Source organism: Lissotriton vulgaris, chromosome 3_1 (genome assembly GCF_964263255.1).
Source record: "Lissotriton vulgaris chromosome 3_1, aLisVul1.2, whole genome shotgun sequence".
Classification (NCBI taxonomy): domain Eukaryota; kingdom Metazoa; phylum Chordata; class Amphibia; order Caudata; family Salamandridae; genus Lissotriton; species Lissotriton vulgaris.
The window spans coordinates 1826789265-1826816394 of NC_141689.1; the positions used below are offsets into that span (position 1 = coordinate 1826789265).

The 27130-nt window shown below is 41.6% G+C and overlaps 1 protein-coding gene across 3 annotated transcripts in view; it reads left to right on the forward strand.

Moving 5' to 3' along the window:
- The window catches only part of ARHGAP10 (Rho GTPase activating protein 10), a 1108509-nt gene that overhangs the window by 315790 nt on the left and 765589 nt on the right, over positions 1–27130 (forward strand). For all 3 annotated transcript variants that reach the window (XM_086962271.1, XM_086962272.1, XM_086962274.1), the window contains exon 3: positions 18573–18634. In XM_086962271.1, coding sequence (XP_086818397.1) covers positions 18573–18634 — 62 coding nt within the window. The remainder of the gene's footprint in view (positions 1–18572; positions 18635–27130) is intronic.

Below are 27130 nucleotides of genomic sequence, written 5' to 3' on the forward strand. Positions count from 1 at the left end.
ACAATTAAAAGTACATATATATCTATGGCCTCGGTGGATGCGATGATTATAAGCTCACCGTCCCGATCACGCGCAGAATGCTGATTGGCTGTCAAGTGGTTGTCAACATTCGAAACCAGGAAGTGTTGGCAGCCATTTTGTGCCTCGGTAAAAGTGAGGATTTAGAAAATAGTGGGACAAGTGTTCAAAAGGTATAAAGGGGACTGGTAAGAAATATTTTGACCCACTAGACCTGCCTAGGGGATCCCAAAAAAAGATTTATTTATTTTGAAAAAATTGAGAAATGTGCGGTGGGTGCATGGATCGCCGTTAAAAAAATTAAAACTAAGCACGGGCTCCTGTGCTTGTTTAAAAATTAGCTATGTGGGAAGGAGAAATCCCGGGGTCTAAAATATTGCATTTGAAGCGGGGGCCGAGAAAAAAAGGGGGGGTCCCAAAACGTATTTTCCCCATGCAATTTTCCATAGGAACTGTTCATCACGGCAACAGCCCGAACGGCTGAACGGAATTACAGCAAATTTGACAAAGTGGTAGTCCTTGGTTCAGACTAGTGCCTTTTGCTTAAATGGTGTAAATCCGTTCAGTAGTTCCTGAGAAAATTACAATTAAAAATAAATATATAACTATGACCTCGGTGGATCCGCGCATCTTGCCCGCACTGTAAGCGCACCGTCCCGATCACGCGCTGAATGCTAATTGGCTGTCAAGTGGTTGTTAACATTCGAAACCAGGAATTGTTGGCAGCCATTTTGTGCCTCTGTAGAAGCAAGGATCTAGAAAATAGTAGGACAAGAGTTCAAAAGGTATAAAGGGGGCAGGTAAGACATATTTTGATCATCTAGACCTGCTTATGGGATCTCACAAGGACCCCTAGGGTCCCAATTTTTTTTACATTTTTTTGGGGAAAAACAGAAATGTGCGTTGGGTGCATGAATCCGCCGTAATAAAAATAAAAACGAAGCGGGGACTCCTGTACTTGTTTAAGCATTAGCTACCTGGGAGTGCCAAATCCCGGGGTTGTAAAATATTACATTTGATGGTGGTCCAGAGGGGCCCTGTAGCCTGGGGGCCGTCATTCGTCGGTGCTACAAAATAACTGGGTGAGGAAGCTCAAAGGTCCGTCTAAGCCCCGGGAATTACCACCTTCCGGGGTTTTTTTCATATTTTGGGAGGGGGGCCGCGTGGTCTGCATTCTGGAGCAGTCGAAAGCCTTGGGGAACACCACCCCCCAGGAGCGGCTCCTGCTGTGTCTCGGGGTGCCTACCCCCGGGGCACTGCTGTTTGCTATGGCAGGGTAGGAGTCGAGGTTCCCGTTGTGTCATAGCAAAGGTGAGGGCCATTTTGCCGCAATTTTTTTTAAAAAGCCAAAAATGCGGTAAAAATTATATTGCCCTATTTACTAGGTGACGCTAAGATGCATTAATGTATGTTAGCAGCCGGTTTGCTAAGGGGTCGCCTCGTATCTCCAATGAGTTGCAATGTAGGTGTTCTCAGTGGGAAGGTAGGTGTTTCTATGAGAATATAAAAAGGAAGCGGGAGGTATGACAACAACGTTGTATTTACAAGGCGGCCCTGGATTTGAGGACCGATAGGAAAACTCTCGCTAATTGCGGTTTATGTCAGATCCTAACATTTGTTCTGAAGTAGACTTAAACATGTTTAATATGCAAGGTGGATTGGTATGTTAAGTGCACAGTCTTATATTAACAAGGTTTTCACTTGCGAACATGAATTTTTGCTGTATTTCTTGCGATATTGGGGCATATTTACAAGGACAGCGTTGAAATTATCGTCGCTTTAGCGTTAGGAAAGTGTCGTTAAATTTGTTGTGGTTTCTTGGAAGCGTAAGCGGAGTGGGCTGGGCTGACGTATGCCAGTGCTGCCCGATGCTGTGAACCATGATTCCGGAGTTATGGGCGTGGTTCCGTCGTGAGCTATAATATGAGAAATCAACTAATTCGGGTGTCCCTGTTGTAGTGCTGACGTCACCTGGGTCTTACACGCAAATGTCTCTTTATATCTGTAAAGTACCACAGCATGGCCAACATGGATGGTACGGGGTATCACTGACTCTATATTCATCCATAGTTGCACACATAAAAGATGGTGGTTATGACGTATTTCTTCGAATATGAATGTTTCTTGTACATTCAGTGGAGTGTTGTAGCTGTAGTAATACAGGGCTATGAAAGTTTTAGGATGCAGTTTTTTGCACATGAAGGCAGCTAATTTATATACATATATGGTCATTCAAGTACACTGTCGAACTTGGTGCTGGAAATCAGTCCTCTGAGTCGCGTCCACATCCTGTTAATGTTAGAGTAATGACGTAATCTATGCGTTCCTGAAAATGTACTATAAATACGGTGTTCATGTAAATTGTTGATATAGTTTTGGGTCGACTACGCGCTATATAAATATGCACACACTCCCTTTTTTCTCCGCAAACACTATTTTCTATTCAAATCTTTTTTAAAGTGTTGCCCCCCCAATTCTTATTAATATAGGAGGGCATCATTTACTTTCAGATAAAGTAGAATAGAATTGCTACTACAAACACTCCCTCACTACTTCATCTTTCTTTTTGTACATTTCTTTTCAATTACTCTTTATGAAAACATTGTGACTGTTAAAAAGGATTATTTTATCATTTGTTAATTGACGTTAACATTTTTTTGTCATGTTTACGGCTTGCAATGATAAACCTCCAGTTCTTCATGAGTGAAAATACGTCACACTACTACACAATATACATACTGATAAACCCATTTTCACTCTAGAAGAAAAAAAGAATTATATATTTAAAACCTTCTTTTTTCTGCATCTTCGTAGTATTTTCAATTCGCGACGATAATACATAAACTGTTCTTACGTCATTTTGTTTCTAAAGTACAATTATACTTTTACACACTACATTTAGAAATCATAATAATATACTTGTATTAGAAAAATATATAAAGCATAAACTTGTACTATTAATTTACCTCTCTTTAAAATTATTTCCTCCTTCTTTCGATAACCATCCAACTCCTCTGGAGGGGACATAATGTTTTATATATTACAATATATACATTAACTTTATGTTCCCTCTGAGGAAATGGACGATAAACTGAAGATGAATCAGACTATCGTAAACCTTCTCTTGCTCGTAGTTTGGTCACCCGTAATTAAATCACAGAAACAAATGTAATCATCCTACGGGTGTGGTTTATATAAGTTTTGGTTATTAAAGTCACTATCGAACCAATTTAGTGCTCCTCCCATTTTTTTGTCACGTTTTTCAGTTTACACGTGCTCACATTTCCACTGTTTAACTTGCGCGCATGTTTTTGTAAAAGTGAAACTTGTTAAACAGTTTTAGTTTTGTTTTATATCCTCATACGATTTCGCTCTTTCCTTTTCTTTTAATTCTGTCTCTCTTTTATTATACGAGTATTAAAATAAATACCTTTGTATTTATTTTTTAAAACAAATATATTTATTGGTTACTGTGTACAGTTTCTGTCTACAATTTTAATACACTTACCCATCCAAAACCCCTATTATCCTTATTTTTTTTAAAAGGTGCTATTCATTTTTTTAAAATTTATTTGTGTATTAAAATAAATACTTTATTGTTGATGTGCTAGTTCTTTGCCTTATACACAGTTGATTGCCACATCTCTGAACATCTGGAGGTACCTGGTGGGCTAGTTGGCCCCCAGGGACCCACAGGATTGAGGAGGAATTAATTCTCTAACTTAAAACGCGCCACAGGGCGTGTTTGCAGACATGTCACCTCAGGCCACGCCCCCTTCCTTCACCACTGTGCCCTGTTGCGGGTTTTAAGTTGGGGAATTAATTCTCTTTCAATACTGAGGCTCCCTGAGGGCCAAATAGCCCAACAGGTATCTCCAGTATGCGCAAGGGAGCTGCGTTGCAGACATGTGTTCAGAGGCCACGTCCCTTTTTATTCCTCTCTGCAACGCAGCTCTGTGGCGCTTATTGGAGGTACCTAGTGGGCTTGTTTGACCCTAGGGACCCTCTAAAATCAGCCGAACTATGAATTTCGATTTACTCACCTGTTATCAGTAGATACCTCAGTGCTGCATCTTTGAGCCCAGTACTGATGCTGAAAAGTAATTCTAACCGTACTTACCAGTAACTTGAATTTCCTTCCATAGGCTAACATTGACTGGTGTCACTTGAAAATTCTTCTAAATGTGGAGTTTTCGAACTTTAAAATATTCACCTAAAATCATTTGAACAACGAATTCCGATTTGATAGTGTTCTATTGATCTTTGTTAGCATGTATGAGTAAATGTATAGGTAATTGATTAGATGTGTGTGTGTAAATCTAGGAATCACTGAGTGGGTTTTTAGATACTTGTATTGCTGTGTCAATGGATTCAAATATGGTGCTCTTTATTTTACAGTGAGTGATGAAAGGTTATACTAGTGTATGATGAGGTGTATCTGATTGTCAGGTGGATGATGTCATCAGCGATGTCATCAGTGATGTCATTTGAGATGTCATCAGTGATGTCACTGACCATGTCATGAATGAGGTAATATGTGACATCATCAGCAGTAGATTGCGGGCGCGCAAGTTATAATTAGCAGAACTAACGATAACGGAGGAATTTCAATGGTTTTGTACGAGTGAAATGTCCAGTTAACTATAGCACCCCTAAAACCTATGGTTTTTTTCAGTGAATTTCTAAGGTTTTTTAAATGCTAATTCCTAACTATAACATGTCTGAAACCTATGTTTTTTTCAGTGAATATATATATATATTACCTACTGGCGGTCGCCAGTAGGTAGTTATAGTAAGGACCTAGTTTCCATAGGAAATCCGCAACATTCTATTGGCAATAACTTTGGCGCCGGTTGATGAATCTTCGCGAATTTCTCAAAGAAGATGGCCCGCTCCGCTCCTTCCCTGAAAGTTTTGGGGGGATTCATCAAGTGAGGGCTGAGAAAAAAGGGGGGTCCCAAAACGAGTTTTCCCCATGTTATTTTCCATAGGATGATTAGACACGGCTACAGCCCGAACAGCTGAATGGAATTACAAGAAATTTGGCAAAATGGTAGAGTCTGATTCACAGATCACGCTTTTGCTTAAATGGTGTAAATCCCTCCAGTAGTTCCTGAGAAAATCAAAAGAGCAAAAGTATATATATCAATAAGCGCGCACGGTACGCGTACCGTACGCGTACCGTGCGCGTACGGTACGCGCACGGTACGCGTACCTTCCCGTGCACGAGCTGCATGTTGATTGGCTGCCACTGTCTGTCAACACTCCAAAACAGAAATTGTTGGCAGCCATCTTGTGCCTCGGTAGACTGAGGCACAAGAAAGCAGAAAAACAAACGTGTAGAACTCAAAAAGGGGGCAGGGTAGAAGCACCCTGACCCCCTAGGCCTGCTCAGGGGGTCCCACAAGGACCCCAAGGCCCCCCCCCCCCCACCATTTTGAAAAATCACGGGGTACGCGTACCGTACGCATACTGTACGCGCACCCCGTGATTTGTAAAAAAATTATAATTTTTTTTTGGGCCTTGGCGGTCCTGAGCAGGCCTAGGGGGTCAGGGTGCTTCTACCCTGCACCCTTTTTGAGTTCTAAACCTTTCCGAGCACGAGCTGCATGCTCATTGGCTTTCAACACTTCAAATCAGGAAGTGTTGGCAGCTATCTTGTGCTCGGTAGACCGAGGCACAAGAAATCAGAAAAACAAACGTGTAGAACACAAAAAGGGGGCAGGGTAGAAACACCTTGACCCCCTAGGCATGCCCAGGTGGTCACACAAGGACCCCCAAGGCACACATTTTATTTTTTTTTAAAACCTGGTCTGTTTTTTTTTTTCAAATTACCCCCCGGGATGGCGGAGTGAGGATCTGCTCTGGCAGTTCGCCCTGAGTCTCTCTCCCTACTCTTCACAGAATTACATGAGAGATGCGATAACAACTTTGAAACTTATCGGAACCTACAACGTTTGTTTGTAGGGGAAAAAAGGAGCATAAAAAGAAGCGGATATCACCCTCGGAAGTAAGCGTCGACAAACTTAACGAAGACGGCATCCCTGCGTTGATGTTTCATTTCACTGCCACTGTTGAACTTTTCCAGCGGACGATTTACGGTCTGCTTAGCGGTTCAGGGCTCGGCTTATCGGGTCTAAATCGTCTAAATCGCCAAGCTTCAAACTTTTGGAGGCAAAGAAGAATGTCTCCAAAAAATCCTCCGCGAGTTACGAGAAACAGCAAACACCGAGTTGTAACTGCGGCGTCCCTCCCTCCCCCGGCTGCACAAGCAGCACAAGCACCCTCAAACCCGCCAAACCTGCCCAACCCGACAGTAGCAGTAGCGGCACCTTTGACTCTGCCGACTTCGGATATGCCAGAAAACACCTTACGGGAGTGTGCCTCTGCTGCCTCTACTGCTGCTAAGGAAGGAGAGAGAAAAGGAAAAGCAAAACCTGCCGTCCTTTATGTACCCACGGAATGCACAGCTGTCTTTAACTTGAAGGGAGGACAACGACAGGAAAGCGGCGACATCACAAAGCAGGTACAGAAATTACCTAATATATCTCTTAGCGAGCATGTAAAAAAAACTGGGCAGAGCTCTGGTAAAATCGCAGCTAAAAATAATTTAATGATAGCAAAAGAGTGCGCAACCGGGGGAGACTTAATAAATGCAGCCCAGGCCATAGCGAGTGGGGAAGTAACCACCACAACCGGGGGCCAAGATGCCAATATGACAGTGAGGCTTATAACTACGGAAGAGGGCAGCTATGAGGGGCCAACGACTAAAGAGCTAACTACCTCAAAAGTTGTAGAAATTTTAAATAAGCCAAGCTCCAACCTGATTACAGATAATCAGATCGTTTCTGGAGAAGAGAACATTGATGTAACAGGCTCATCACTCCACACAGACTTAGGAATCACTGTTCCTTTAACTGAGTTAATGGATGGCGGGTTAGCGGCAGAATTAGTGGCAGAGTTAATGGATCTGACCGAGCAAGGTTCTTTTGATGACTGCGACACAGAAACAGAAGATGAAACGGGAGAGAAAGAGGACAAGGACGACAACTCTGGCATCGCAACAAAAATAAGAATTAAGAAAGGGCGCAAACAAAAAAATAAATCTAGGGCGAAAAAATGTGGCAAGACTGGTCCATTGATAAATAGATCCATCACTAATAATAGCCAAATATCGATAAAGGCTTTGCAGGACAAAAGCCCGTTGAGAAGATGTATCGAAGCAAAAGGTTTAGTAAAAAACATGACACAAAGACTTGCAGGGGCAAGCCCTACAGAACTTCTATCTAACAAAACTGCACAGAGCAACACAAATGGCACTGATAATGTAGAAAACTGCTCCCCAAATACTTCACTTAAATCATCCAACCCGCCACCTAGCATACTTTTGGATAATTCTTCGGAGCAAATATTATCATTATCGATGTCGCATGAGTCCATTGCAGATACACCTATAATAGAAGCTGAGATGTCTGAACCCCAAATACCTTTTTCGGCCACAACAACTATAACTACAATTACTGCTGTTCTCCCTCCTTTTCTTGGGGACTCCTCTTACGAATCCTCATCTCCCCACACCACTCTGGAGACGAATAAACATATAATTGCTTCTGAAGAGGAATCAAACCCAAGACGGGAACCAACTGATGCATCTCCACTGGATATAATACTGCAACTATTAGGCAATCAACGGGCAGAGGCCCAGGAACATTATCTACAATTGAGAGAAGATAATAGTAAAGTACAATCATCTTTACAAGAATTGACTGCTAAGTTTGGAGGAATTTCACAAGACATTGCGGAACTACAACAACGGGTAGTCGAATTGGAAGAAACAAGTACCAAAACAACATCTACAGCTGACAAACATGAAACACAGCTTGCGACTTTGCAACAAAAAGTTGAAGATTTGGAGAATCGCCAGAGACGCTCAAATCCAAGACTTTTTGGCATACCGGAGGGAGCAGAAGGATCTGACCCGAGGGCTTATCTAGTGGGACTGCTTCAGAAAGCTTTTCCTGATCTAGCAGATTGGGACTGGGACTCACAAATTCAGAGAGCACACCGCCTTCCTCTGGCACAGAGAAACAGAGGGAGTCAATTCCCACGCCCTTTCTTGTTTTTTTTTGGTAACTTTCTGCTTCGCCAGGCTATTTGGCAGAGAGCTCGTCCTAATACCCCTGTAGCCATTGGTGAGATTTCAATCTTTGCTCGCTCTGATCTTAGCAAAGAAACTATGGACAGACGATGGTTGCTACGCAAATTGATAGATCCAATTAAATCCAGTGGATGCCAGGCCTTTCTTCAAGAACCAGCACGTTTAAAAGTAATACAAGGGGGACGCACTTATTTCTTCACGGATGTAAAAGAAGCAGAAGCGTACTTAGCAGACATCGGCGCTGGTACAAGCAAAACTAAAACTAAAACCAAGAATTAATATAAACTAAGACACTGGCCAAACAAAGAATCTTACTTACACTAGAAATTCCTATATATAAGCATATGTATAAGCAACTCTGGCTCCAGCTTTAGCTTTAGCTTTAGGCTATAGGCATCATAATGTATTAGTCTAATATCAAGTTTATCTTTTATGCATTTATTTATGGACTGTCTAAGTGAGGAGAGGGTGGGGGTCTCTGGTTGCGACCTTCCAGGCCGGCTGCCCATTCAGCGGCAGCAGATGCAGAGGGATGGCTCTTCCCCGGCTGGGGAGAGAGCTAGGGAGGAGGGGGGCGGTGGGAGGGCTTTCTCCGCACAATGGGGGGTTGAGGGGGGGTAGGTAAAAATAGGGAAAATCGTTCACAGGCTGAGGGGGAGGATTTAAATAACGATACTGGAATTTTTTTGCATATCGAATGTACTCGAAAAACACTATACATGAGGATAAGTAGCTATCACGGACTATACTCTGATCAATTTAAGATAAGCTCAAAATGTAAGGCTTCAATTTTTTTTTTCTCCTTTTAGATGTATGAAATAAAGTGTTTAGCCTGGAATGTGGCAGGGTTAAATAGCAAGAACAAAAGAATCTTGATAAAAGAAGAATTGAAAATGCATAATCCCCATGTTGCTCTCTTATCTGAAACACATATCGCAGGGAAGGATAACAAATTATTCAATCAACTGGGTTACAATATTATTACTTGCTCTACTTATGGGCAATCTACAAGAGGAGTTGCTATACTTACGGACAAACGATTTAGGGCTGAGATAACACAAACATCTTGCGACAAAGATGGCAGATGGGCCATTGCTCAGATTATTTTTGAGAATGCTAAATACGTTCTATGCGTGGTCTATGGATGCAACACAGATGATCCTACTATCTTTGACCAATTGAATATCAAACTCTTAGATTGGGCTGGAGAACTTATTATAATGGGGGATTTTAATTGCATCATGGACTATAGAATAGATACAACTAGACTTGGCTGCCATCAAAGGATGCATAAAACTAGGGCTTCTATTCTTGACCTATGTCGTTTACCTAATATAGAAGATGCTTGGCGAAACTTATATGCAAACAAACCGGGGTATACTTATTATTCTGCACCCCACAAACTATGTTCAAGGCTAGGCATGGCATTAATAAGCGACAACCTATTGAAATTAAGTTCTATGATCTTATGTCCACGTATTTCTTCCGATCACAATGCTATAATTTTGATATTCAAAACAACAAATATTAGAACCACACCTAGGCCATTTTCTTTTCCCAGACACTTAATCTCAGACACATACTATATGACTCAACTAAAATTGCATCTTATAGAATTCATAAACATAAACACAAACTCAGCCTCACCTGCTATAGTATGGGACGCCTGTAAGGCTAGTATTAGAGGCTTTACTCAAGCCTATGTGATCAGACAAAATATAGAACTAAAAAAAACAATGATCTATTGATGTCAAAAATAGCCACCCAAGAGGAACTATTATCATCAGCTCTTCAGTCTAACTTACCAACGAGTATAGAAATAGGACTTAAACTTTGCTCACTTAAAAACGAAACTAAGTCTAAATTTATCAAAAAAAAGCTTAAACAATCTGCATAAATTTAAAACAACACAATATGAAGGGGGGGACAAAATCGGGAAAATCTTGGCCTACAAAACCGCCGAGGATAGGGCCAACGCTACGATCATAAGCATACGGGGGGCAGGGAATAAAACTTACACTCAACCACAAGATATCTTAGAACAATTTGCTGACTTTTACAGAACCTTATACACCCCAGAAACGACACCTAGCCTAGACGACATACAGAAATATACTGAAGACTATACTATAGATACCCAGAATATCCCAGAGATAGACTCATTATCTGATGAGATAACAATGGCAGAATTACATCAAGCCATAGCTTTACTGCCTGCAGGAAAAGCAGCTGGGGAAGATACTATACCCTTAGAAATATATAAGATATGTTTAAAAGAACTTGAACAACCCCTGCTGAAAGTCATTCAATCTGTAGGCCCTGACGGAAAAACACCTCAATCTTGGAATAGGGCAAAAATAATATTTTTTTTGAAGAAGGACAAACCGAAGGAAGAGAGAGGGTCTTACCGCCCTATCTCTTTGATAAACACAGATGCAAAAATATTTGCTAAAATTCTAGCATTAAGATTGGCTCCTATTATGCCCCGGATTATTAACCCACAACAACACGGCTTTATCACTGGGAGAGACACTTCCATTCATGTCAATACGGCCATAACAGCATTTGACGTAGCAGAGACAGAAACCACCCCACTCGGTATGATATTATTAGATGCCGAAAAAGCTTTTGACCGAGTGGGGTGGGACTTTCTCTGGTGCGTATTGTCTAAATTAGGGTTCGGGGGTCAATTTTTGAGGTGATTTCAAGCACTGTATGATAAACCAACAGCCTTTACTAGCTATGGGGGGCTGGTATCCTCAGACTTTTTGATCCAACGAGGAACCCGCCAGGGTTGTCCTTTATCACCTCTTTTATTTGCACTTTCTTTGGAGCCTTTCTTATTTGCCCTTCAATCTCAAACTCAGATTATACCTTTCAGATCAGGACCCCAAGAACTAAAAATAACAGCATATGCTGACGACAAAGCGGATTATACAGAAGATGTCATCGAGGCTCAACAAGGAATAATACTAGAGGCAGGGAAATATGGCAAGGTAGCGGGTTATAAATTAAATCTACAAAAAACGCAAATAATAGTCAACTACACCCCACCTGTGATAGTGCCTGAGATCTGCAAAATCGCCACCTACCTTGGGGTCAGAATAACAGCCAAAATACAAGAAATTAACAAAATAAATTATAACGAACTATTCAAATCCACTAGCTTATTACAAAAAAAATGGCACAGACTACCCCTGAATCTAATTGGCAGAATCAATTTAATAAAGATGAAGGTATTGCCCAAATATGTATACTTATTTCGATCTATACCATTAGCGTTAAATAATCAATTTTTCAAGAAACTTGATGGAGTATTCAGTAGCTTAATTTGGGGGTACAAAAAAGCAAGAAGATCATTAAACTTTATGAAAAATGATACGCACGAAGGAGGGCTTAACTTTCCTCACTTTAAATTATACTTTTGGTCTGCTTTTGTTAACCGCCTCCGTTCCTTACTTACCTAGGGAAGGGCTTTGTTCTTCCATTATTTTATGTTGAAATCTGACTCAAATCTGTTTCTATTTTGAACCAATGACCCCAACTATTACAAAAGGGTTAAATTTAAGACCGCCAGAGATATAACAAAGATATGGGGCAATATTCTCTCCTTTTGTAATACTAATTTTTTTCATTCAAAATTACCGCTATGGGGTAACCCTGGCCTTCCAAACATTTTCAACGATAATACTACTCGTGGATGGTCCAGATCAGGCATAACCGTTCTAGGGGACCTATATAACACGCAAGGTTTTTGGGATTTCAACACTCTTAAACTACTATATAGTCTACCTGAAAATATGAGATACAAACATCTACAGATACACGATTATCTGATTAATAAAAAACAAATTTTGGAGGTTACCGAATGCGATATCTGGATCTGTTTATACTCATTGAAAAATAAGTCTGTTATAAGTGAAGCGTATAGACTTCTTATTGCTTTTAAATCAAATGACTGCAGTAAGCTAGCCGATAAATGGAGTAGAATATTGGGATCAAATATAACCCCCAAACAGATAAAGAGCTCCTTGACGAACATTAATAAACAAGTACGGTCATCTGGCCTAAGACTTCAACAATTTAGAACAACGTGTGTGTTATACTATACCCTCGAAAGAATCTCCAAATGGTCCCCTAATAATACTTATAGCAACCGCACAAAGTGTCCCAAATGCTCCACCGAAGCAGCTGATCTGGTACACATGTTGTTCTCATGTCCGAGTCTCAAGACTTTTTGGGGTGACATTGAAAAAGTCTTGAATATGAAGCAGAATCAGCTGCCCACGTTCACGGCTACATCGGTCTTATTGGATACCTATCCAGTTCCATCTCCACACGCTGCCTTGATCACAGTACTTATGTCCTGTGCCAAATTAACTCTGGCTAGAGCCTGGACTAGCTCAGAAACACCAAAGGTCTGGGATTGGTGGGCACTGGTAACTGAAATTCACTCAATGGAACTAGCTTTAGCAAATATAAGGGGTATAAGTGCACTGAAAAAGCATGTAAAAAACTGGGGAACTTTTGTTGAACGTTGATGTTTTATTTAAGAAAGGAAAGGATTTGATATATGTCATCTGCTGAATATTATAATTCGTGAGATCGCTAAAGAGCAACTGCCTTTACCTTTTTTTTGCCTTTATTTTCTTTCTCTTTTTTTTTCCGATTGATATGGTTTGGTATATGTTTTGTATGATAATATTTATTTATGTATCATGTTTTAATATACTTTTTTTCTCTTCGTCAGCCTGTTAACAATAAAAATGTATTAAAAAAAAAATCAAATTACCCCCCGAGGGACCAAATTGCGGGGTCATAGTGATAAAGAAGTGTGGGGGGGCCAATCCCCCCACACTGCCCCGGGGACCGCCGCCCCCGGGGCAAAGCAACGCAGCCCCCTGGCGCATACTGGAGGCTCCTGGTGGACTAGTTGGCCCCCAGGGACCCCCAGTATGCAAGGGGAATTAGTTCCCCCTCTGCAAACGCGCCAGGGGGCTGCGTTGCAGAGAGGTGTAAAAAGGGGCATAGCCTCATTACACCTCTCTGCAATGCAGCCCCCTGGCGCATACTGGAGGTTCCAGGTGAGCTAGTTGGCCCCCAGGGACCCCAGTATGCAGGGGGAATTAGTTCCCTTCTGCAAACGTGCCAGGGGGCTGCGTTGCCGAGAGGTGTAAAAAGGGGCATAGCTTCATTACACCTCCCTGCAATGCAGCCCCCTGGCACATACTGGAGGTTCCAGATGGGCTAGTTGGCCCCCAAGGACCCCCAGTATGCAAGGGGAATTTGTTCACCCTCTGCAAACGTGCCAGGGGGCTGCGTTGCCGAGAGGTGTAAAAAGGGTGTGGCCTCATTACACCTCTCTGCAATGCAGCCCCCTGGTGCATACTGGAGGTTCCTGGTGGGCTAGTTGGCCCCCAGGGACCCCAGTATGCAAGGGGACTTAGTTCCCCTTCTGCAAACGCGCCAGGGGGCTGCATTGCAGAGAGGTGTAAAAAGGGGCATAGCTTCATTATACCTCCCTGCAATGCAGCCCCCTGGCACATACTGGAGGTTCCAGGTGGGCTAGTTGGCCCCCAAGGACCCCCAGTATGCAAGGGGAATTAGTTCACCCTCTGCAAACGTGCCAGGGGGCTGCGTTGCAGAGAGGTGTAAAAAAGGGTGTGGCCTCATTACACCTCTCTGCAATGCAGCCCCCTGGTGCATACTGGAGGATCCTGGTGGGCTAGTTGGCCCCCAGGGACCCCCAGTATGCAAGGGGAATTAGTTCCCCCTCTGCAAACGCACCAGGGGGCTGCGTTGCAGAGAGGTGTAAAAACATTTTTTTTCAATTTATATTAAAAATATGTAATGTAATTTAAAAAATAAAATATCTAAAAATAAATAATTTAAAATAATGTAGTAAATCAGTATAAAAAATATAACAATTAATACATTTAAATATTATCATTTACAAAACCATTGAAATTCACTGAAAAAACCATAGGTTTCAGCCACGTTATAGTTAGGAATTACCATTTAATAAACCTTTGAAATTCACTGAAAAAACCATAGGTTTCAGCCACGTTATAGTTAGGAATTAGCATTAAAAAAACCTTGCAAATTCACTGAAAAAACATAGGTTTCACACACGTTCTAGTTAGGAATTAGCATTTTAAAAACCTTTGAAATTCACTAAAAAAACATAGGTATTACACACGTTATAGTTAGGAATTAGCATTTTAAAAACCTTTGAAATTCACCGAAAAAACCATAGGTTTCACACCAGTTATAGTTAGCTGGTCATTTTACTCATACAAAACCATTGAAATTCCCCCGTTATAGTTAGTTCAGCTAACTATAACTCGCGCGCCCGCAATGCACTGCTGATGACGTCACATATTACATCACTCATGACATGGTCAGTGACATCACTCATGACATCTCAAATGACATCACTCATGACATCATCCTTGTGAAAGAGTGGCAGACCTCCTCTCACTCTAATATAACCTTTGATACACACATTCAAAAATAGAAATAAAAATTTTCAAGAAAATAGAGATACCAATACCAGTTACAACAACCTATTCCAACATCTACTTCCACATCCACTCATTCACCAACAGTTCTATATGGTCACTCATACATGTACTCAATCCTCATATGTACTCATACACCTATACATCCTGTTACACACAGGTACTCATCCATAGAGTTACTTACACACATACTCACACATGCAAATAAACTATCAAACATCCATTTACTTGCATATACAGCTATACACACAAACATACACTTACTGTCTCTCTTAAATGATCACTTATAGAAACACATACTTAGTTATACAGGAACTCTTCGAATCTCTAACTCTCATATATACTCATTTATATACACCAATACGCACATATAGTAGTTTAACACATATGTACTTAGTCATAAATACAGTATTGAGACAGTCATTCATTCACTAACACACTTATACACACACTCATCCACCCATAGTCCTGCACACATGCTGTCTTCAAAACACATATAAACAGTGAGTCACTCATTAATGCATCTATGTGCTAAGTAATATCCCCCACCAAACCATATAAACTCTCAGACACTCCTACTGATACTCATAAAACCAACTAATAACCTATATCGAAACTCATGTAGTTACTCACCAACCCATGCAGGACTTATTCAAAAAATATGTGAGACTGATACAGATATTTACATATTTAAACATTACTCACTAACCCATGTATTCACTAAGATACAATTAATCAGTCAGTTATACAATCAATTTTACAAAAAAGTCATCCATTTGGACACTTACTTACCCATTTATTCTTCCATCGACCTTTAGATATACATATATAAAAAATATTTCTTTTTCAGAAAGACACACGTCCACTGGATGATGTAATCAGTGATGTCATCAGTGATGTCATTTGAGATGTCATCAGTGATGTCATTTGAGATGTCATCACTGATGTCACTGACCATGTCATGAGTGATGTAATATGTGACGTCATCAGCAGTGCATTGCGGGCGCGTGAGTTATAGTTAGCTGAACTAACTATAACAGGGGAATTTCAAAGGTTTTGTATGAGTAAAATGACCAGCTAACTATAACTGGTGTGAAACCTATGGTTTTTTAAGTGAATATATATACATATACATAAATATAAATATAAATATAAATATATATCTCAGCCTGCCCTCTAAAGCCATTGATCTGTGTCTCGTATGCGTTTTTCTTTCGCTCAGCATACAACATGGGGCAAAAAGTCAGCCTACTTAAGCCATTCGCTAATTTCACTGTTTGTGAGGGCATTCTGTTCATTCACAATGAACACATCCACACACAAGGTAGTTCCTTAAAGCACCAAGGACTTCTATGGCAATGTGTGCTTTTTGGAAACCCAAAAAGTATTTTTGCTTTTAGCCAATTTTTTTTAAGTGACTATGACAAAGACAACAATTAACTAAGCGAAAAGGGGTGGCAGCCAAACCCAGACATGTTGGTTCTGCCAATGCTTGTTTCAGGTGACCGTAAACCCTGCAGCAATGGCCCATACTGGAGTGGAAGATGAGGAGATTTGTGGTGGTGCCAAGTCGCTTCACTGCTGGGTTGACATTTATCTAACGATACATTCAATGTAGCATTCGATCTGTTTGCTGGCATGATGCTAGTCCTAAGGTATGAATAAAAAAACTGATGTTTACCACTTCTAAATATGATGGCATAGAAGTAGAAAATTTAAATAATGATTTTAGCACATATTCATACTACATGTATATTACCAATTAAAACTGTGCCCAGGGGGAGAAAAAACAGACAAGCCATGTATTGACATGAAGGTCTGGACTGAATCCGAATTCTCTGATAAAAGACACTAAGAGGAAGGATCATGTAGGACTATATTGATCCAATTTAAAATGACCCTCATTACCCAAAATGCTGTCTCATTTTGAAGTTGTGTGGTAGCATAAAAGAAAGCCCGCAGTTAACCCAATCTCTGTATAAAATCACTGAAGTTACATGAAAAAACAGCTGAACTTGACAAGCAGATAATGTAGCCATGTCATAATGATTGACGTGTTTAGAGTGATTGAATGCATATGACTAACATACATTGTATTGACGTCTGTGGTGAGGTTAGGTTGCATGTTGTCTATAGGATGGAATTTTCTCCTGAAGACAACCATTTGGCCTGATTAGGAAAGGTCGTGACCTGGTTAATCCATGTTTTCTGCATAGAGAGCTATCGGACCACAGTGGTAGGTACTTCAGTGAGTCCATGTGATAGGTGTGATTGGACCATCACTGCTTTGTATTCTATATATGATTAAGTGGAAGAGGAAAATGGTGAGTTGTATTCTCTGTATGAGTACAGAGTTTTGGTTTTCTTGATGGAAAGTATCCTCACAGCGAGCACTGAGACAGAACGTACAACAACTTCATTGTTTTTTTCCGTCTTATTTTTTCAGGCCAGCATAAACCCTAACCAAAAGCTGAACGTAGAGAATGTGGCATACTCTCCTGTGAGTTTCTAATAGTTTTGGGCTTACTATGGAGTGGTCGGGCAAGGCTTTGCTTTCGATGTACTCCTTTTGAGAATGGAGATCTTCACATTGTCGCACACCTTTTTTTTTTAATTTAATTTTTTATGCAAGGAACAGAAGTGATACAGAACTAATAAACACACTGCAACACAAGTCAATTTCTACAAAAATTCACAATAAAAAGCAAAGTACTAAAGAGATGACGTTATAAGTAACTACATTGTCGCACACCTAATGAGGTTGTTTTACCGATCTGGTCACCTTACTTTCTTGTATGCCTTCATTATCCCTAATTCATGGTGCTACACAGTCCCCAAACTTTTACAGCTTAATATCCTCACAAGATAGGTACCTGCTTCTTGGAATACCTCTTGGGAGCATTCTTCCAGGTATGTGAGTTCCTTTACAGGTCTTGTCACAACACATTATTTTTTGTTCCATTACCTCTGCGGCTGCCCTGTGTCTGAGTAGCACACTTCTCTGTAGGAACACATCCTACGCAGTACCACACGGTTCAGGAGGTCCATTATTATCATCAAGGGCTGGATCATGTGACTGTTTCTTGGCTACAAGTTCCTCCGCATATCCTAGAGGAGCATCTTGGCAAGACCAACACTGCCTGGCTATAAGGCGCGGGCTGCAGGTGGGTAAACAAAGGGGAAGCAGATCAAAGACAAACAAATTATCTTCAAGAAAAATAGTAGTGTTGGAGCAAGTAAAGTCAGCGAAACCCTTATATCAATAGGTTATCAGGTAAGTACAAAGAATCATTTAAAAGATCAACTAAAATTAATGCTATATTTGATCAGGCGCCTGCAGCTGTAGTATTATTAAAATGTATAATATTGTTTTCACTTTCAACAAACATATGCAATGTTTCTTCTTGAATTGTGGCAGGAAGTTACTCCTATTACTGGGCTTCATTAGGCCAAGCCTGGAGCACTTAAAGAGAGCCTAATGTTTTGTCTAAGTGGACACTGCTAGAGGAGACCACTTGTATGATCCTACGCCTCTCTCTCTTTGTACGGGCTATGGATCAGGGAAATGCAGAAAGCCACCTAAGAAGATACATCGCTAATTTATTATTAAATTAGGTCATTTTATCTTTATCTACATATTTTCACCCAGTCTTGTGACTACCTCAATGTGTGATGGAATTCTGATATGGGAACACTTTACTTGTATTCCCTTTATGTTGCAGCATTACCAAAGTGGTGTATATAATGTGATGGAAGTATTCACTTTTCTTTTTGCTGTGCAATTGTTATTTTCAAAAATAGAGCTCCGATTAAGAAAACAAGTCTGACTCGTTTTATGATGAAATAATAATTCATATAATTGTTTCACATTGCAGATGCATCTTTACGGGAATTTTCAACCTTTTTAAGAAACCTGGAAGAACAGAGGGAAATAATGGTAGGTTGTGCATTATTTGATGAGCCTGTTTGAATTAGTACTGACCAATTGAAGATTCTGTTACATTTGTTTTGTAATATTATTAAATGTTCCTATGTAGTGGCTAGTCAGCTATTCGTCGGATTTACGTGTATCTGTTTTTGTAATATTATTTTTTATTGAAGAGCAAATCAATATTGCATTTGTTACAGAAAAATCATGTCTTTTTTTGGCTTCACTCAATTTTGCCCCACGGTTAATATTCTCTCTCTTGTGTCTGCATCCTTTCTTTAAGGCTTCTTTTACCTACTCCCATTATTGTGTCATTTCTTAACATCCCAATCCAATCCTTTCATCTAGCTAGAAATATTTGCAACGTTTATTTAGACTGCTTTATATCAGAAGACAAGATATAAAGAAACACAAGTAGATTTTTATGCATCACAACAAGTTACAAATATCAAACTCAGTGCAGCGCTGCTCATAAGGGAAATGCCATCTGCTGAATCCATCCCAAATACCAATTGCCCTTTTTAGTAACAGAGCCCAACAGTTGAGGTAGGGTTGGCTAGATAAGTGGGTCTGCATCTTGGTGGCACATGAATCTATAATGCATGTGCCACTGTGATATACAGTATTCCTCCCCCAAATAATTACCAGTGGCCAAAATAATTACCAGTAGGACAAAACCGGCCTGTGCTTGTTTGCGTGCTTATCTGGAGTAGAACGGACCTGGCACATCAAGATGGACTGTGTCGTTGGAGCAGGTCCAAGAGTTGTTTTGTATGTGGCCAGTCTCTGCGGATAGTGGCGAAAGACAATAGACTGGCATATGATGCTGAATTATTAATTACCAGTGGCTGAGATTAACTCTTGCATTCTTTCATCACTTTTTTGCTTTATTCTTTTATAAAAAAATTACCTTTGTTAGCCTTTCCAGGGTTGCTTCTACAAAAGGCTATGGCATGCTATTTAATTCCTTTTGTGTATCGAAGGTAATTGTGTGAATGACTTGGTCTTAGTGTGAATTATGATGTGATAAGATAAACTAGTATTGTTATTTAATAGTTTTTTTTCCATAAACCCTTTCTCAGTTGGAGTTTTTCACAAGGGAAGGATTTTCAATAGTCTTTGTGCCCTAATTTCTGTGTACAATGGCCATTCTAAATTTTATAATGAAATTGGATGCGAATTTGCTGGTTCTAGGGGTTCCTTACCATATATGTTTTCTATTATAATTGAGACCTCTAGTATTGTACCAGTCAAGGCATTGGTAGAAGCAAAGTAATCAAATAGTGTTTTGATATATGTAATTACTGATCTTTTCAAGTCTTATAGAATATATTAAATAACCATTCTAATCCTGGGCCTTGTGTCTTGTAGTGCTTCTGTGTCCGTTGGTATTTCATTTTCTGCGTCTGGTGCCTTGTTTCCTTTTAGACTTGAGATGTTATGAGGAGATTTAGCTTAAGTATCAGTAGTTCTGCCCCTTGCATTATCTCTTAGGTTAGCAGGAACAAATGATGCTTCGAAATATTCAGTGATGGTTTGAACTACTGTTTTCTCCTTTGTGGATATATTTCCATTTTGTCCTACAATTGCACTGATGAACAAGCTTAATTTGTAGTCTCTGAGTAATTTGCCAAAACTCAGCCTCAGAAGAGTTTGGCCATGTGAGACTCCACGCTTTGCCCAGCTTCCTGGCTAACAGCTTCATTTTATTGCTAGTTTAGTCTCTGCGGTTCCCCAAATATGGCTTCACTAAGTACAGCTTAGCTAGCAGACGATTGTGGGAGGTTGCTATTAATTGTAATATATTTGAAATGTCTATATATATTAATGTTGTTTTTAGGTGTTAGGCCAACTACAGCATTATGAATGCTTGCTTCATAGTATCCCAAAAGGGGGGCTCTCCTTTTGAAATACCTGATTGTTGGTGGGGGCTGCTGAAGCTCTCTGTGTTTTCCAGCCGGCAACTGGGACCCCAACCCTACCGCCGCTGCCTTTCTAGACCACGGCACGGCCGCAGTGAGGGGGGACTCAATTTCCCAGCTCCCCTTGCACCAGGAAGTTGCACACGCCTTGCCCAGCGCTCGGAGGCGCATAAAGTTTGGCGAGAGCCCCCGCGTCGCGGGATCGCGCGCGGGTCAAGGCCGGGTTAAGCCCGGGACAAGGGCGGGACCGTCTGTGGCCGTCCGGGGCCGACCGAGGACGGGACGGGGCCCCCCCTCTTCGACACCTGGACCTGGACATTTAATAGAAAGGCAGTGCCAATAGTGAATATTAAGCTCTATGCTACAGGGGTATGGCTGCCAACGGAGTCGGAAGGGGGCGGAAGTCCACCACAGGAGGTGTTGTTGGAACCATAGACCAGTTCCCAATTAGGGCTACCTCTGTCCTACAAAGGGAAATTGAACTTACCGAAAAACGTTTATCTATGGACCAATTATTTAACAAACGATCCTCCTTGGGAACGATTGCTACAGCCCCATCTCCTCAACCAACTTCGGATGCAGTTCTAACATTGCCACCACCGGTAGTACAAATAGAGCCCAGAACTATAGCGGGCACATCGGTGAGCGAGGCCAATACCTTTAAGGAGGTTGTGGTGATGCTGCACAGCCCACCAGTGAGCAGGGCCTCCTTTGAGTCCACACAGGAAACAACTCCCCCCAACTTATGTATACTTAAAGCGGGAGGGATGGCCAGGGGGAACTCGGAGAAGGCTAGTAATGACCCAAGTACATCTGGGCCAAGTCAAACAGGTTCTCTAAATTTACCTTTGGGGGACATTTCCGGGGAGAGGGTACCAGCCATATACTGCAATCCAGTAGATACACCCTTAACTCTCCTGCCGACGACAACGCCAATAATCTCCCCAACTAATAATAGGAATATGGGGGGAAAGAGTAAAACTGTCGGCAGCAGCCATGTATCAGGATCTAAGCAGGCTACGAATTCGGGCCCGGGGTCTAGATCACTGGGCCCCAGTAGGCCCCAGTTGCCGCGCCTAGCCTTGCCCCCGGAGTCAGTGCCATCCGTGGTGGTCCTTGCTGGGGTCCCGTCCCTGAGTTCGGATAAGATTGAAAACTATAGGGACCTAAAAAATAAATGTATATACTGGCTGAATCGTTACAGACCTCTCCCGGTTGGGGGAGCCAGTGAAAATCTATTCGCTAGACGAATAGATTGGGTGGGGGCCAGAGAGAAGAACATAGACAGGGATTGTATTGTAATTAATTTTAGGGACAACAGGACAGTAGGCACATTTGTAATCTGAACCCAGGTAGCTCAGATACCTGCATCAAAGCACTGCCATTGACCTACTTTTATCCAGGCACTTATTATAAGAGCTGCGTAGAGCATAAGAGGGTGGGGACAAACCAGATGGGTGAAGACAACAGAGAAGACTATCCTATATTAGGAAACCCAAACTGGGACAGGCCACTGCATAGCCCAATGTCATTCGACAAGTTTTCCAACTACAACAGATATAATGATTTGGATTCTGTCGACTGACTGACGAAACTAAACAAGTCCCTGGTATACACAGTAGGATGCAAAAATATGCTGGAAGTAAGAGCCAACTTCCAGTATATGAAGCATCTCCTTGTCGCAAATGCAACTCGGGCTCAGGAAAGTCCTCTAGGGAATAGAAACTGTATAATTAGTGGCCATTTATTGAGTAGGACTGGAGGTGACATGGGGATTAGTGGCACAAAGGCTAAAGATTTAGGTACTATGGGAGATTACCACGTGGGCGAAAAGAGGGGTCTGCCAGAGTCTGCAGGTTGGGCACGCAGACCATTCAATCCTGGTGTTAGCAGAAGTCCATCCGAAAGGGAGAACAAGGGAAGTGTCAAAATAATTTCATGTGGCTGGGCTGAAAAACAAACTAACCTCAGATGACTGGGGGCTGTTCATGGATAAGCACAATATCTGCCTTATACAGGAGACGTGGGCCATAGACGACTACCAGCGAAGTGGGTTCGCCACATTCAACATCCGTGCAACAAAAGGAAGTAGAGAGAGACCATCAGGAGGGCTCAGTATATGGGTAACAACTCATTTAGGAGTTATGGCTAAGCAGGTGTCAGCCAACTCCCCAGACATTTTATGTGTCCTGTTGACACTTCGGGGGAACAAGCACTTAGCCATAATTAACATTTACTCCAGACCACCACAGAGCGGTCAGGAGTCCCTGGTTATTGAACAGCTAAGAGAGTTTAAGTCTCTAGGCCCGGAGGTCGGTATAATTATTGGGGGTGATTTCATTTGCCAATTTGAACCCCTCAGTAATTTAAGCACTGAGGAACCTGATGAGGAAAATAAACATTGGAATATCCCGGAACGCTCAATCTCTATAGTAAAAGCATGGACGCCGTTGGTACTGCAAATTCTCTCCCTTACACTCTCCCTATCAGTAAGGCCCTGTAATGGCCGTTTAAATTCAGACAGGCCCGGAAATGTGACCTTCAACAGAGCAGGCCAATATTCGATCATTGATTATATCATGATCAAATGTAGGTCATGGGATAATGCTCAGAACTTTAGGTTCGCTCATCGGATGGATAGCGATCATAACACACTGGTAATGTCCCTGAAGCCCGGGAGTTGGGGAATGAGAAACATTGATTCTGAGACCATTTCCCCTCTCTATCCCCTTCTCCTCCACAATATTAGGAGGAGAATTAAATGGCCTTATATTGCGGACTCCCCTAACCGGCAGTCCAAAATATACCGCCAAGTCTTGCCTTACCTCAGTGACATGGCGGTGGTGGGGTCTGAGGGGGTCGCAGCTGGGCTGGATAATAAGCCGGTAGAAATCCATCAACAGCTAGCCTCAATATTGCTAGAAGTTTTTTTCCACTCCAGGTGTGCAAAGAAAGAGCGCCTAAGACCCATCCCTGGTATACTGCTGAATGCTGAAAGCTAAAAGGAGAGCTGGTCAAAGCAGTCAAAGCAAAAGATAGATTTCGAATCAAGTCATTAAGGGTTTTGAACAAGCAAGTCCTAGAAAGGGAAAGAAAGTTGTGGGAGGAGGGACAATGGGAAGATTTGAGGGAGGCATTACAACGCAGAGACCTCGAATCATTCTGGGCAATTGTTAGCACCGAGGGCAGGGGCAGAAAGAATGCCGTAAGTCCTAACATAGCCCCAATACTATGGGAAGAATATTCTGGAGGCTTATATGCTCAACCAGACACTGGCGATTCAGAGTCTGAGTCTCTGAGCCTCCTCCATGAGTATCAATTGGAGGGGGCCCAGGAGATAACGATCTTGGAGGTGGAGAGTGCAATTGCCAGGTTGTTACCGAGCAAAGCACCGAGGCTTGATAAAATCCCTGGTGACTTGTTTCGGTCTGAACCCAAAATATGGGCCCCCTATCTCTGTGTTTTATTTAATACAATATTAAAGGGCACTGACCCACCTGAGACATGGAGGGGGGCTGAGATAGTCCCCATCTTTAAAAAAGGTTGTCCCCTGCAACCCTCGAATTACAGGCCCATTAGCCTTATAGATATCCCGCAGAAGCTTTTTGGGAGGATACTTCTGGACAGGATCCAGCAATGGGAGGAGGAAAATCAGATTTTAAGTAATTTACAAGCCGGTTTCAGATCGGGTACCTCCACAACTGACCAGATCTTCCGGTTACAGGTCCTCTTTTGGAAAACAGTGAGTGTGGAGGGTGGCAGTCTCTACCTCATCTTTGTGGACCTACGGGCCGCGTTTGATCTGGTCCCCAGGGATAAGTTGTGGAGAGTCCTCCAGGATCTTGGAATGCCCCACTACTTGCTGGAAGTACTGATCAGGCGCCACTCACGAAACTTCGCCCACGTTAGATGTGGGAAAACGTGAGAATTGTCAGCACGATTCCCAGTGCAAAGGGGGTACGCCAGGGGTGTGTGCTGGCCCCTACTCTCTTTTGTCTGTATATAAATGGACTTGTTAAACATCTTCTAGCCATAAAGGATACGGATGCCCCTAAATTAGTTTCAGGTAGAGTGCCTGCATTAATGTTTGCGGACGACACTCTACCGCTGTCTCGAAAAGCTACTGGCATCCAACGAATCCTTAACGGGTTTGCTGACTTTTGTGCTTTAAGTGGACTTGAAATCAATTTGGCTAAAACTAAATTTATGATTTTTAGTCCACCAAGGCAAACGCGACCAAATCTTACCCTGAATGGTATACCTCTTGAGAGAGTTAAGACGTTTGACTACTTGGGTATTACTCTCAATGAAGACGGGCTGGGATGCACAATTAATTAAGTCCACATTGAAATTGACGCACAACGAATCCTTAACAGGTTTGCTGACTTTTGTGCTTTAAGTGGACTTGAAATCAATTTGGCTAAAACTAAATTTATGATTTTTAGTCCACCAAGGCAAACGCGACCAAATCTTACCCTGAATGGTATACCTCTTGAGAGAGTTAAGACGTTTGACTACTTGGGTATTACTCTCAATGAAGACGGGTTGGGATGCACAATTAATTAAGTCCACATTGAAATTGACGCAGACTGTTGCTGGGTTATCCAAAAGGTTTAGAACATCCACATACAAGCCGGCTGCCCCTATTATTGAGATATATAGCGTGCAAGCTAGAGCAGCCGCGCTATATAGGGCGGAACTATGGGGACATTGTCGACCAAAAGGTCTGTTTAGGGTTGAACACATATTTATGAGAGAGTTGTTCGCCCTACCCGTTAGTACTCCACTGGTCCCACTCAGACTTGATCTTGGTCTGCTTCCAGTGGAAGAGGAGGCTGCCCTGAGAACTTTAACTTACTGGAGAAGACTCTGGTCTGTCCAAGAACTCGCCTCTTACAGTGCAGAGTTCAAGAAGGTTTAGGGGTCTTTGAGGTAAAAAAAAGTCCCCTGGCTTTCACATATTAAGGACCTCTGCGTACGGCTTTTTGTTTCTGGACTATGGGAATCTCCAGAGACAGTTTCTTTGACTATAGCCAGATCTGACCTGGTAAGAAGGTATAGGTCTAACAACTTGCTGGCCTTGCATGCTAGTACGGCTCTAGGGAGACTAACTTGTGAATTCCTCAATGTAAAAACTGATTACAGAAAGGAGGAATTCCTTGATAAGACCTGTCCGGCCCAAGCCAGAAAGCTGTATCTACAACTTAGAATGGGTAGCTTGCCACTAAGGTCAATGACATATAAATGGGATGTAAACAAATGTACCCAGTGCCCAGCGTGTGAATATCCACTAGAAAATGAAAGCCATGTACTTTTCTTTTGTCCAGCATATGTGCTGACTCGAAAGAGGTGGATTAAACCCATCTTTAGGAATTTGGGGTTTCGAGAATGTGATCACGCGCTTAGAGTACTAAAATACGACACTCCCCCACCAGTTGTCTTTGCTGTTTCCAGTTTTTTAAATAGTATGTGGATTAAGCGCAGAACCTTCTTGATGACTTAATTCTAGAAGCTATTCCTCTTTGCAATAATCGTTTCTGAATTCCTTGATAACTAGTACTTTGAAAGTTTAATTCTTTTTTTAATTATGAATATCCTTACTGTATTTATGTGTGTATATATATATATATGAAATTAGTTTTTAACTTATTTAAAAATTGATTTTTTATCGTTTACTTGTTTTTAATATGTACTTTTATGACTCTTTGTGGTCGAAATAAAGTTACCAATGATGAGTATCCCAAAAGTTGTCGAGTTTGACATCAGGGAGAATATTTTCCCTTCAAAAGCATCAAATGCAGATTTGATCGTATGTTATTGTAGTCCTTTTGCATGTCCATGTTTAAAGACAGTGGTTTTCATCTGGACAATGCTGATGTCTTAACTATTTGGATCTTTAACTTGGTTTACTTGGATAGCATTTACATGGACATAGTCGAAGTAGGAATGTGTCTGCTGAGTCTGTTTAGTGGTGTCCATGAACAGCAAAACAGATGGAATGGTCAAGAAGAGGCCACAAACACTCACTTAACGGTGCTTTGCAGGCTCGCACAGTCTACATTATATTTTTACTGGACTCTCCATAATCTACATGTAGAACAATTTCTAGGTGACTCAATTTTTGTTGACCATCCTACAACTTGAATGATTAAGTGTGCCCAACATTCCTCTTGAAAGGAAAGAAAACCTTAATAAGGGGGTTGCTCAAGAAATGTTTGCGAAGATATTACTACATGCTTTTCTTTCACAACCCTGATGCCTGTGATAAGTGGGAACAGAATGCTAACTGTTTACTTTCTGGTCTTCTTCGTTAACCTGATCACTCACCAGTTTGGTGATACTTGCTTACATTTTCCACAGAATCAGGGTTCTGCTACAAGACAAGGGTGAGAGGCTTAATTAACCCTGGTACACTCCCTGTACTGACCTGTATAATAAGTGAGATTGTTACACCTAAGCAACGGGCACTTCGCTATCCTATACTTTTGTTTCCTGTATGCTTTGAAGGAGGATTTGGCCAGCTGTCAGTACAGGAATAAATGACTCCATTGTTATTTTAGATGTTTGAAAGAATGGCTTTCAT